At 44.9% G+C, this 12,236-nt stretch overlaps 1 protein-coding gene across 2 annotated transcripts; it reads right to left on the reverse strand.

The window, feature by feature from the left end:
- Positions 1–593: 593 nt before the first annotated feature.
- Positions 594–11,196, reverse strand: LOC115128554 (serine/threonine-protein kinase pdik1l). Of its 2 annotated transcripts, none has more exons than XM_029658475.2 (3): positions 11,037–11,196; positions 7,691–7,986; positions 594–4,397 (listed from the first exon to the last, which is right to left on the reverse strand). In XM_029658475.2, the coding sequence occupies exons 2-3, from the start codon at positions 7,973–7,975 to the stop codon at positions 3,657–3,659; spliced, it is 1,026 nt and encodes a 341-aa protein (XP_029514335.1). In that variant the 5' UTR covers positions 7,976–7,986; positions 11,037–11,196; the 3' UTR covers positions 594–3,656. The 2 variants fall into 2 exon arrangements, with proteins under 2 accessions (XP_029514335.1, XP_029514336.1); XM_029658476.2 differs by lacking the exon at positions 11,037–11,196 and adding an exon at positions 10,583–10,860.
- Positions 11,197–12,236: the final 1,040 nt, after the last annotated feature.

Below are 12,236 nucleotides of genomic sequence, written 5' to 3' on the forward strand. Positions count from 1 at the left end.
AGAAGGATTTAAGACAATTGAGAATATCACAGGAGGTTCGTACCTTAATTGGGGAGGACAGCATCATGGTCATGGCTGGAGTGGAATAGTATCAAATACATCAAACACTTGGGTTCCATGTGTTTGATGCCATTCCGTTCCGTTCGCTCCTTTCCAGATATTATGAGCCGTCCTCCCCTCAGCAGCCTCCACTGGTTTATGTGTGCCACTCAGAGGGTGAACGGGCAAGACAAAATATTTAAGTGCCTTTGAGCGGGGTATGGTTGTATGTGGAGGGCGCACCAGTTTGAGTGTCAAGAACTGCAATGCTGGCTGGGTTTTTCACACCCAAAGGACATCCAGCCAACTTGACACAACTGTGGGAACCATTGGAGACAACAGTGGCCAGCATCCCTGTGGAATGCTTTCAACACATTGTAGAGTCCAAGCCCAGATGAATTGAGGCTGTTCTGAGAGCAAAAGGGGATGCAACTCAATATTAGGAAGGTGTTCCTATTGTTTTGTACACAGTGTATATTCATTAATCAATGAGTACATATCATTAAAAGTCCAAAAATGGATGTATACTGAACAAAAATATAAAACGCAGCATGTAAAGTGTTGGTCCCATGTTTTATGAGCAGAAAAAATATCCCAGAAATATTCCATATGCACAAAAAACTTATTTCTCTCAAATTGTGTGCACATCCGTTAGTGAGCATTTCTCCTTTGACAAAATAATTGATCCACCCAACAGGTGTGGCATATCAAGAAGTTGATTAAACAGCATGGTCATTACACAGATGCACCTTGTGCTGGTGACAATAAAAGGCCACTAAAATGTGGTTTCGTCACAACACAGTGCCACAGTTGTCTCAATTTTGAGGGAGTGTGCAATTGACATGCTGACTGCAGGAATACCACCAGAGCTGTTGCCATAGAACTGAATGTTAATTTTTCTACCATAAGCCGCCTCCAACGTCATTTTAGATAATTTGGCAGTACCTCCAACCGACCTCACAACCGCAGACCACGTGTAACCACGCCAGCCCAGAACCTCCACGTCTGGCTTCTTCACCTGCGGGATCATCTGAGACAGCCCACTAGCTGATGAAACTGAGAAGGATTTCTGTCTGTAATAATGCCCTTTTGTGGGGCAAAAACTCATTCTGATTGGTTCGGCCTGGCTCCCAAGCCTATGGCTGCACCCCTGCTCAGTCATGTGAAATTCATAAACTAGGGCCTAATCAATGTATTTTAATTGACTGGATTTTTTTATTTTTATGAACTGTATCTCAGTAAAATCATTGAAATTGTTAAGTTTATATTTTTGTTAAATATAGCAACTGCTGATTGTGCCTTAGACATGTTTTAAAGGGGAAATCAGTGCTAATATTGAAGGGGGTAAAACAGCAGAGATAAAAACCCAATAGCCAAAACTCAGAACAAAATGTGCCTGGCCACCACAACAATCACACAATGTAGTGCTAGGTGCTGTGGAGATATTAAAATAAGGCATAAAGTATGTTAATATCATGAAAGACAAGAGGATTTTGGCAATGGAAGACATTTAAAAAAGGCAATAATGCAGGTTAATGTTGGCGACAGTCTGCTCGTATTAAATATATTTTCAAACTTATGCCACTGTTTGAATGACACACTAAAACCACATTTTTTTCAGATATTGATAATTTTTTCATTTCCACAACTGTTAGAAGCGCACAAATTATGACCTGCAAGGCAATAGGCCTGGGTCCCCAGAGAGTGCCTTCCTTTACCTCTGCCACCTACACCAAACGTAATAGGCTTAGTAGGAGTCTGTCGGAAGGAAACGTGGGGAAAGGGATTACCGTTAAATCCATCAGGACCCAGGGGAAACAGAGGTGTGTGTCTGTCCTGGGGAAACCCAGGTGAAAACTGACAGTGAGAGGAGATCAGGTTAAAACACAAAATTGTATTTTTTAAATAGATCCTCTGGGCTCAGGGACAACTGTGTGCTGTGCTGCCTCCATCTTCTCTCTGAAGGGGAGAGGCATTGCATGCATAAGTAGACGTTCTGTGTGCTGACAATACACCGGTGTGTGTGTGTAAGAGAGACTTCTTGTTTGCTGTTTGACAATATATCTTCCCAGGCCCCAAGTAAACACTGTTTCTCAAGGTGATAGATAATAGCATGGTAAGTTATGAAAAGGAAAATAACTAAATAAAAGTGCATTTTTTCACCAAGTGATTGCCAGTGAAGTCATACCCCTAACCATTCCGTTCACACAGGTTTAATTTGGAACTCCGCTGGCCTTCAGTTGTGAGAATTCAAGTCTAAATTAAAGCACTATATTTTAATAATACAAGCAGAACATTGGCTCTTCAGTTAAATACATCAATGTTAGTTTGGGGCAACAACACATTCCTTTATGTGTTTTGAATAAGCAGCTTGCTATCTCTGGACTTTAAATTATGGTGACTCAAGTTAATTACATTCCAAACACTCCATTCCTCAAAATTATTTTCATTATGGGGCAATCATGACACATTCCAGGACAATTATGACACTGGCTGATTGAGGTTATGCTAGGTTATGTCTGGGCTGGGGGTTATGCTAGGTTATGTCTGGGCTGGGGGCTTATGCCTGGGCTGGGGGTTATGCCTGGGCTGGGGGTTATGCTAGGTTATGTCTGGGCTGGGGGTTATGCTAGGTTATGTCTGGGCTGGGGGTTATGCTAGGTTATGTCTGGGCTGGGGGTTATGCTAGGTTATGTCTGGGCTGGGGGTTATACTAGGTTATGTCTGGGCTGGGGGTTATGCTAGGTTATGTCTGGGCTGGGGGTTATACTAGGTTATGTCTGGGCTGGGGGTTATGCTAGGTTATGTCTGGGCTGGGGGTTATGCTAGGTTATGTCTGGGCTGGGGGTTATACTAGGTTGTGTCTGGGCTGGCATACCAAGACTTAGCCTGATCCCATAGTTGGCTCAGGGCCAGCTCATAATACTGTCCTGTGTGATATGTCTCTTCAAACAGCTGGTTGTCTACAAATCGCAACCAACAGTATATCTTTGATTTTACCTGAGCAGTGGGAAGTGTGTGTGTGTGTGTGATGGGGAGGAGCAGGGTGTGGTCACAGAATACTGTTAAAACCAGCCGTGCACAGTTTACGATCACTGAGGCGTGTCTAAATTGGAATTTAATTGCATCATATCTACACGGGATGCAGTCTCCCTGTTTCATAAATTGCATCCGAAGTACGATTATTAGCACCGAGACTGGGGTGAAATTTGTAGGCAAACAACTAAAGAGAGTTAGAGTTAAAGTTAACAGGTTAGCCTAAACCACTGGGGTGGCTAGCAACACCTCTCCTTCTGAGAGACAAACAGCTGAATGTGCTTATGGACAGCCTTGCTCTGTTAACATTCAAAACAAACATTTTTACAGCCTGGCTATCAACCCGTTGAGCTAGGTTTACCAGTAGTCCTACATCTAAACCAATATCCAACTGCAAAGCCAAAATCTTTGCAACGTTTGAATTGTTCTCTTAAAACATTTTTTTTTTTTTTTTTTTTTAAACCTCCCATTGTGTGGCCTCGACCACCAGAGCTAACAGTGGTGAATTAGGACTAGATACAAGTGCTTGATGTTGTGACTACTAGTCCCATGGTCCGCTCTCCTCCTATCCACATCAATTATCACGTGTCCCAGTCGAGCTCCCTGCAGGCGATCCTGACCAGTCGGAGCTCCAGTTCAAAGGCGTCAGGTCTCTCCTGAGGGTTGAACGACAGCATCTCCCGGATCAGCTGTTTCATGCCCGCGTTCATGCTCTTCATCCTGGCTGGGATCAGCAGCTCCATCTTGGGGTTCTCCAGGAGCGCCTCCCCGAGGGGCACAATCTCCTCCCCCTGCTGCACGTAGCTTCCCAGGAGCTCCTTCTGGGTCTCCACGTCAACGAACGTGATCCGCTCCACCATGGCCCAGATGATGATACCCAGGGCAAAGATGTCTGCTTTAGCCGTGTAGTGGCCCTCCCACACCTCTGGAGCCATGTAGAAGTCCGTGCCGCACGCTGTGGAGAGGAAACACTTGTTGACGGAGGCTGGTTCCTCAGGGTTGAGGCCCGACGTGGAGCAGACCTTTGACAGCCCGAAGTCTGCCACCTTCAGTGTGGGCTCGGGGGTTCCCGCAAAGGTCCTTCCCTGGGAGATGAGGATGTTGTCAGGCTTCAGATCTCGGTGGATGATCTGGTTTCGGTGCAGGAAGGCCAGGGCACTTCCTAACTGCAGCATGAAGCTGGTGTTGGTCTTGCGGCTGGGTTTACGGGACAGCAAGTAAGCGTTCATATCTCCTCCGTCACAGAAGTCCATGACGAACCACAGATAGTAGGCACAGCACGGGTCGAAGGTTATCTCTCCCTTCAGAGATGTCTCCACCAGCTGGAGATAGAACAGAGACAACAGAAAGGCCATTAGTATTAATAGTACATCATATAGTAATTCAGCAGACAGCCAGACACAATCCAAAACAGACACTGTATATACAGGCATTCAGTATGTGCCCATGCAGGAATTTTGCCCAAACACGTGGGGTTGCCAGCACCATGCTCTAACCAATGACTGTAATGCTCTGTATTCTGGAACACTTGGCTCGCTTCAGAAAATGTCACCAATAAGATGAATGCTGAACTGACTGCTGAACAGATCAAAAAGAAATCGTTCAAAAAGGCTGCTGGGAGCAAGCCGACAGGCTCTCTGTGTCAATTCCCATCACGTTTCAGAGGAAATGCTAACTGGAGGAAAATTACTATGAAAACAGAACAAAATGCTATTTCTAGCAGCGGTACCTACCTGACAGGGAAACAGGGAAATTGATTATGTAATCTAAAACACAGTGGCAGTCCTGATTATTGATAAGCCAAGATGGGAGACGAAAAACACTTCTTTTAAATTCCTTGGGGGGGGGGGGGGGGGGGGATTTAACAAACAAGCAAAACTGCCTTGTCTCGTGCCATTGGCTTTGAATTCACAGCGTGACTGCCAGCCTCCTCTGTGAGCCGTCAAATGGAGGGTGTGTGTGTTGTCGGTTTTTCTGTCTCGCTGGCTCCTTGTGGTTTTTTTGTTTTAAATCTAAACTCGTTGTGACGCCTCTGATCTTAGAAAGACTTCTGCTGTGGGATCTGGGTTAATCAAGCACACGTCTCCTTTTGACAGCTGACCAGATCTTAAAACCGATCCTCTCCCATAGAAAATGTGCTGCAGGTTTTTGACATGCACACACCAGCAGCACAACTATTTGGGATTTGAATTACAGACAAATCAAATGCCTGACAATCTTTATGGTACAAAACAACACATTGACAGTCCCGCCACTTAGGGAAAACCAGTCTGCACACAAAATTGGTCAGTGAGCCAAGCCATCCGTAACCTAATAGATTGAAATAATTCACCATCATTGCCAGTCAGATAATGCAGTCCCTGGCCTCTGATCTATTATAATGATGGTTCCTCCCCCACATGGTAATCCTGTCCCATTATCAAAATGTTCTCCCTCTATAAGCAGCAGTACAACAAGAAAAGAAGACTCGGTCGGAACAAAGGATTCTGGGAAAGCGGCCAAGCCCAACATGCTGCAGTGTTTAACAAGCTCGTAGAGCGGGTCGGACAATGTATGCGAGTGTGACAATGGCCCACGTGCCGCTGAGAGGCTACAATCAGTTGTTGCCAGGCCCTTTAAACCCTCAGTAAGCCAAGAGGGAGGAACATGTTGTTGGTAACAGACTAGACAGGTTGACTGGGGAGAGGAGTCCCTTTAAAACACAGTGCTCAATGAGGACATGAGATACCCCCTTAAAAACCAGTGTTCAAGGCACCACCTGACAACACAGAGCCACAAGGATGACTAGCTAAACAGAACACAGTCTTCTGAGGTAACTAGTCACAGTATGAACACACTGTAGAGGCATGCAACAGGCTGAATGAGAGGCCAAAACACTGGAAGCAACACTAGCTAACGCCTTGAATTACTAGCAAACCCTGGACTACCCATTTCGGTCACCTCTGTGTCCGTCGGTACAGCAGTGTACTCTGCCACTTGTGGCTGGCAACAATATGTAGAACAACCAGAAGGGAAAACAATCCAGCACTCCCTTTATCAAGTAGCGTGACTGTGCTCAATGTCCAATACATCATCCTATAGCCAACATTGGGATCTACGGAGTGTGTGCATCGGTCCTGTCTTGTTCTACATAATTCAATTGTTATGGTATGTTTGTTACATTAAGTTGTGATATGGTAAATGTATTTAGGCTATCCTGGTGTTGTGTTTTCTATCACTTCTATAATTGCCCTTTGGTGAATTGAGTTTAGGAATTCAAAAAGAAGCTTCTCCACTAACATTCTACCCATCAAAATAAACAGATTCCTTCACCTCTGCTCTGACCACATCCTCTTCGGCTGCCAAGTTGCTTCTCAGCATATGCGAGACAGAACCTTGAGGTTGAATGGTAAGTTCCGCCCTGCCAGCACAGATCCATTTGTGAGGTTCTTCTGTGGCTGTGGTCTTTCAACAGATATGCTCAAGATGTGATTCCTCTGGTCTGAATTTGTACTCTTCCGTGTGCTTACAATGCATTTGAACTAGGGCCTAACCTTACTCATAAATATCTGATATGTTAAGTAGGCTACATAAAGTCCGATATTTGGTGGGGGGGGGGGTTCAAAAACTAGGCCCATCCTTAAAACCTACACATAAACCCACTTGTAGGCTTGGGGGTATCCAGATTCTCATACTTACAGTGTGCCATACCGGGATATCCAAGGCTCTTCATCCAGGCGGGGCATTCTCTGCTGTTACCAAGCGAAGCCTGATTTTCGAGCAAGCTAACCACTTAACTAGCAACTCAATTAGCAAACAAAACGCACAACTGCAGAGCATTCTAGCATATTTTAGACAGTTAAGATATCTAGCAGACAAACAGTTGTGAATACCATCCTGCAACTAAATCACCTGACCCGTGCTGAACAACAGTGAGTGACTCACAAGGCTCCAGTCTCTCATCGTTATGTGCTTGTAAACAAACACCACATGACTGGGGACTACTGGTAAGTTTCATAATGGAAAAGTATGTGACAGGTGACTTATTGCACAAGTTGATGCAGGCATTTTCTTAAAAAGTACCAACAAATATTCAAACGTACTTCAACTTCAAAAAAATAGTTTGAGGTATTAAAACATTTATTTTAGCCCGTGGCTATTTCAAAATACTCCAGTATACTAGATAGCGCCCAAGCCTACCCTCCTGGGGCCTATTTGAAGACATCATATATAACCCTCTCCTGTCCGCTAGCAGAGTCCTTTCATATGAACAACCCTGTCACATTGACAAAGGGAAACCTGAACCATAGTAGCCCTCCCATCTCCCCCAGTTGTTTTTGCCTCCTCCACTTTCTATACAAATGCAATGATGCAATACATTGCTTTTACTACAGTTCTAATGTATTACATTTGAATTATTTACTCATCTATTGTTTGTACTCATTGTGAATCCCTGTGCTTCATGTGTAAAAGGTGGTATCTGTACATTTTGTTTTAAGTCTATTATCAATACATTCAGGTATAGCAGGGAGCTGGATCTGTGGTTCATCCTCTGGACAGGTCTATCTGCATTTTACTACAGCTAGCCTGTTATTTATAAATCTTTCTAGCCATCCATCCATATAAAATGTATTACCTCTAGGTACAGTGGGGAGCTGGACCCGTGGCTCATCCTCTGAGCCAGGTCATCTCTCTGCAGGACACACTCCTCCAGGTGGATGACGTTGGGGTGCTGGCTCTGGATACTGCTCAGGGCCCAGAATTCCCTGAGGGCCAGCTCTACATTCTCTGGGCTGTGACAGCGGATCTTCTTCACGGCCATCCGGGCCCCGGTGCGTTTCACCAGCGCCTCGTACACCACGCCGTAGCTGCCACGTCCTACCTCCTGGATCAGCTCATACTTCGGCTGGCTGCTCACCATCCTCTTCCTCACTGTGTGGGGGGGAGGGGGGGGGGGGTTAATGGGGTACCACTGATTGTTGTTGAGAGCTAGGTGGTCAGCAGAACAAACTGAGAATGTAACCTTGATGACCCTCAGTTACTGAATAATATCCCAACAAGGTGAGTTTATCCGTCATACTAAATTAAGAAAAGCATATCTGTGAGTTGACATGACAGCCCCCTGCTCCTGACCACATCAAAACCCAGCTATAGGCCTAGTCTAGATGTAGTCTGATAAGTTTTATCTCAGGAAAATGAACTAGCCAAGTGACACACTGTCAGATGGATGACAAAAATGTTGTTTAACAGTGTTTAAGTTTTAGCAAGTAAAATTAGGACAGTTGGCTTTCTACCCGCAAGATAGCACTTGATCATGACTCCCAGTCCATTAAATTACACATAAGAGTCATTGAAGGAAGGCGTATTCTGTACTGGGGAGTTTTGTTAAGAGAGCTAACACTCGGAAGCATAAAGACGTTATCTTCCATATCAGCAAGAAATCATACTTATTACAACAGTTCTCATTGATACCCGGCCACAGAGGGTTAGGGTGCCCACCCGGCCACAGAGGGTTAGGGTGCCCACCCGGCCACAGAGGGTTAGGGTGCCCACCCGGCCACAGAGGGTTAGGGTGCCCACCCGGCCACAGAGGGTTAGGTGCCCAGGAGGGTGGGTGCCCACCCGGCCACAGAGGGTTAGGTGCCCACCCGGCCACAGAGGGGGTGCCCACCCGGCCACAGAGGGTTAGGGCCCACCCGGCCACAGAGGGTTAGGGTGCCCACCCGGCCACAGAGGGTTAGGGTGCCCACCCGGCCACAGAGGGTTAGGGTGCCCACCCGGCCACAGAGGGTTAGGGTGCCCACCCGGCCACAGAGGGTTAGGGTGCCCACCCGGCCACAGAGGGTTAGGGTGCCCACCCGGCCACAGAGGGTTAGGGTGCCCACCCGGCCACAGAGGGTTAGGGTGCCCACCCGGCCACAGAGGGTGCCCACCCGGCCACAGAGGGTTAGGGTGCCCACCCGGCCACAGAGGGTCCCACCCGGCCACAGAGGGTTAGGGTGCCCACCCGGCCACAGAGGGTTAGGGTGCCCACCCGGCCACAGAGGGTTAGGGTGCCCACCCGGCCACAGAGGGTTAGGGTGCCCACCCGGCCACATCACCATAGAGCACATGTTTACGGGTGACAATTAGCTATCTAGCATGCCCCGAACACCTGTGTCTACCAAAAGGCAGCCACGAGAAACGTTTGATCACTGAAAAATACTGTTGATGATAAACCCAGTTAAAACAGTGTACAGTAAGTGTATATTTTGTATTTGTGAAATTATTTGATGTGATACTAAAAGTAATGTTTTATGTTTCTATACTGAACAAAAATACAAATGCAACAATTTCACCTGTGTCTACCAAAAGGCAGCCACGAGAAACGTTTGATCACTGAAAAATACTGTTGATGATAAACCCAGTTAAAACAGTGTACAGTAAGTGTATATTTTGCATTTGTGAAATTATTTGATGTGATACTAAAAGTAACAAGCTTTATGTTTCTATACTGAACAAAAATACAAATGCAACAATTTCAAAGATTTTACTGAGTCATAATTCACAATTCATAAGGAAATATTTTCATTAGGCCATAATCTATAGATTCTGCATCACTGGACAGGGATGCAACCATGGGGAGCCAAGCTCAGCCAATCAGAATGAGTGTTTCCCTCACAAAAGGCTTCATTACAGACAGTAATACTCCTCTAAAACAACCTTAAGAGGCAGCTCATGGTAGAGAAATTAACATTACATTCTCTGGCAGACATTCTTGCAGTCAGCATGCCAATTGCACACTCCCTAAACTTGAGACATCTGTGACATTGTGTTGTTGTGCACCAAATTTGAGCTTAAGCTTTTTGTTTATATTGTACATTTCTGGGATATTTTATTTCAACTCATGAAACATCTGACCAACACTTTACATGTTGCGTTTATATTTTTGTTCAGTGTTGAACCGTATCGCAATTTAGGAATCAATTCACGTTTAGATTGAGTTTTTGGCTGCCTGAGCCAGTCTACCTCTGACGATATCACATAAAGTCCTTGGACCTTAACGAGTAATGGTAGGCTCCAAAAGATTACATATTGGACTACCCGCAAGAGAGCAAATGTTAACACCTCAGAGGCCAAAGCATGCGACATGTAAACAAATTAACATTTCCCCCTCACAGATTTTATTTGCGCACTAACGCATTGCTGACAGCTACAGCATTTGAGGGGAAAGTTGAAGTTAGCTATGCCATTTCCTGACATGTCAGCCTACTGCCCAAATATGCAAGAATGAATAAACATTATCAAATAGTAAGTTCAGTGTAATTAGCTAAACTCTAGGAGAATTAGCTTGCTAGCTAAACACGGAAGCGAAACTGTTTTTAGTTAACGTTAGCTAGCTAGCAAGCAAAGGAAGAAACTGCTGGCTAAAAATACATGAATAGTTTGTTAGAATCATAACTACCGTTAGCTAGCTATATACATGTAAATGATATATTACTATGTTGCCACAGGGGAATGTAGACAAGTTAACTAGCTAGTTCAGTACCTTATGTCAGGGTTTCCCCAAACTCGGTCCTGGGTCCCCCGCCCGCTAGCTGCAGGTTTTTGCTCTGGCGTTACATTAAATAAATCAAAGCCTGGTGATTTTTTGTTGTTAACTAGGCAAGTCAGTTAAGAAAACAAATGATTATTTACAATGACGGCCTGATGAGTTTGTTATTTTGAATCAGATTGGGCAAAAAACCTAAACGTGAACCCGGGGGATGACCCGGTCTTACGTAAAGTAAACTACCTAACTAGTTAGCTCGACACCTTTATTGTCCTTCTGCGCCAGCTTGTTCTGGCTCCGCACAATTCGGCTAGCTAACGTAACGCAGTCCCACACCTGCGCACACGACCAAGCACCATGTCGCACGGGCAGACAAAAGAGCTGGCTTCTTCTGAAGACGAGGAAAGGAAACAAAGTAGCTAACTATAACTCTAGCAAGCTACACATTTACCTGTTTTCGTCTTCCCTCAACGATTCATTTGTTGTTGACTTTCTCTGGCAGACAAGACAAGGTCCGTGATGAGAGATCGCAAACCTGCAGCTCAAGTACCCCGTCAACAGCGCGCGCCCGCTTGCTCGCTCCCAAAACAACACAGCCAGGGTGCTCTACAGCAGCAGCCGTGGGAAATACTGCCCCCTTCCTTTCACTTTTTTGTTGAGCCTTTTGTGCAAGCTTCCAGCTAGCTGAAAGGGGAAATAAGTGTCCCCCCGTTCATTGCATAGCTTTAAATTAGTGGAGGCTGCTGAGGGGAGGACGGCTTATAATAATGACTGGAACAGAGCGCATGGAATGGATTAAAAAAATGAAACCATGTGTTTGATGTATTTGATACCATTCCACTGATTCCGCTCCAACCGTTACCACGAGCCCGTCTTCCCCAATTAAGGTGCCACCAACTTCCTGTGTCAGACCATGCCCATGGATTCTTGCCCTTGCAACTCCCTCCCATATTCTACCGAAAAGCTTAATTACACCAGTAAAACGAGGATTAGGGTTAGGGGAGGGTTTGGCCTGGGGTAGGCCTTCATTGTAAAATAATAATTTGTTCTTAACTGACTTGCCTAGTTTAAAAAATGTTTAAGTAAAATCATTTGAATATTTATTCAAACATTTTGAATACAAATCTATGGCAGGAACTTAATTTTTAAGGTATCGTGACATTTAATGTTTGTAAAATGTTATTGTTTTTCCCGGAAACCCCGCTGAATGCCACATTTAGTCTGCGCCAAAGTGATGCCATGCAGGATGTAAGATTATATTTGACACAACACAGGCGACTAAGTCAATGACCTTGAATGAAATGACACACTGAAAGAGACCTTTATCTCAACCATAATTTTATACAGTAGGCAGTATCAATAAGAACTAGATTATGAATTATATCTTAATCAAAACGGTTTGCAGAAAATGTAACTCCCCTATCACAGTACCTGTCTGGAACATGCTCTTAAAATGGATAGCACCATGATGTACTGGAAGAGACGAGCACAATGTTGCAACAAAGTATTCATAAATCGGTTATTATAAACATTGTCTCTTGAAAAGTTGTTTTGTTACTTGGTAAAACAACTTTAAAGTCTCTAGGCACTAGACTACCAACCCATTAATCAATTATAGGCCCAACATTGCATCACATGTTCAGTGTGTCAG

This window comes from Oncorhynchus nerka, linkage group LG4, assembly GCF_034236695.1.
Source record: "Oncorhynchus nerka isolate Pitt River linkage group LG4, Oner_Uvic_2.0, whole genome shotgun sequence".
NCBI classification, from domain to species: domain Eukaryota; kingdom Metazoa; phylum Chordata; class Actinopteri; order Salmoniformes; family Salmonidae; genus Oncorhynchus; species Oncorhynchus nerka.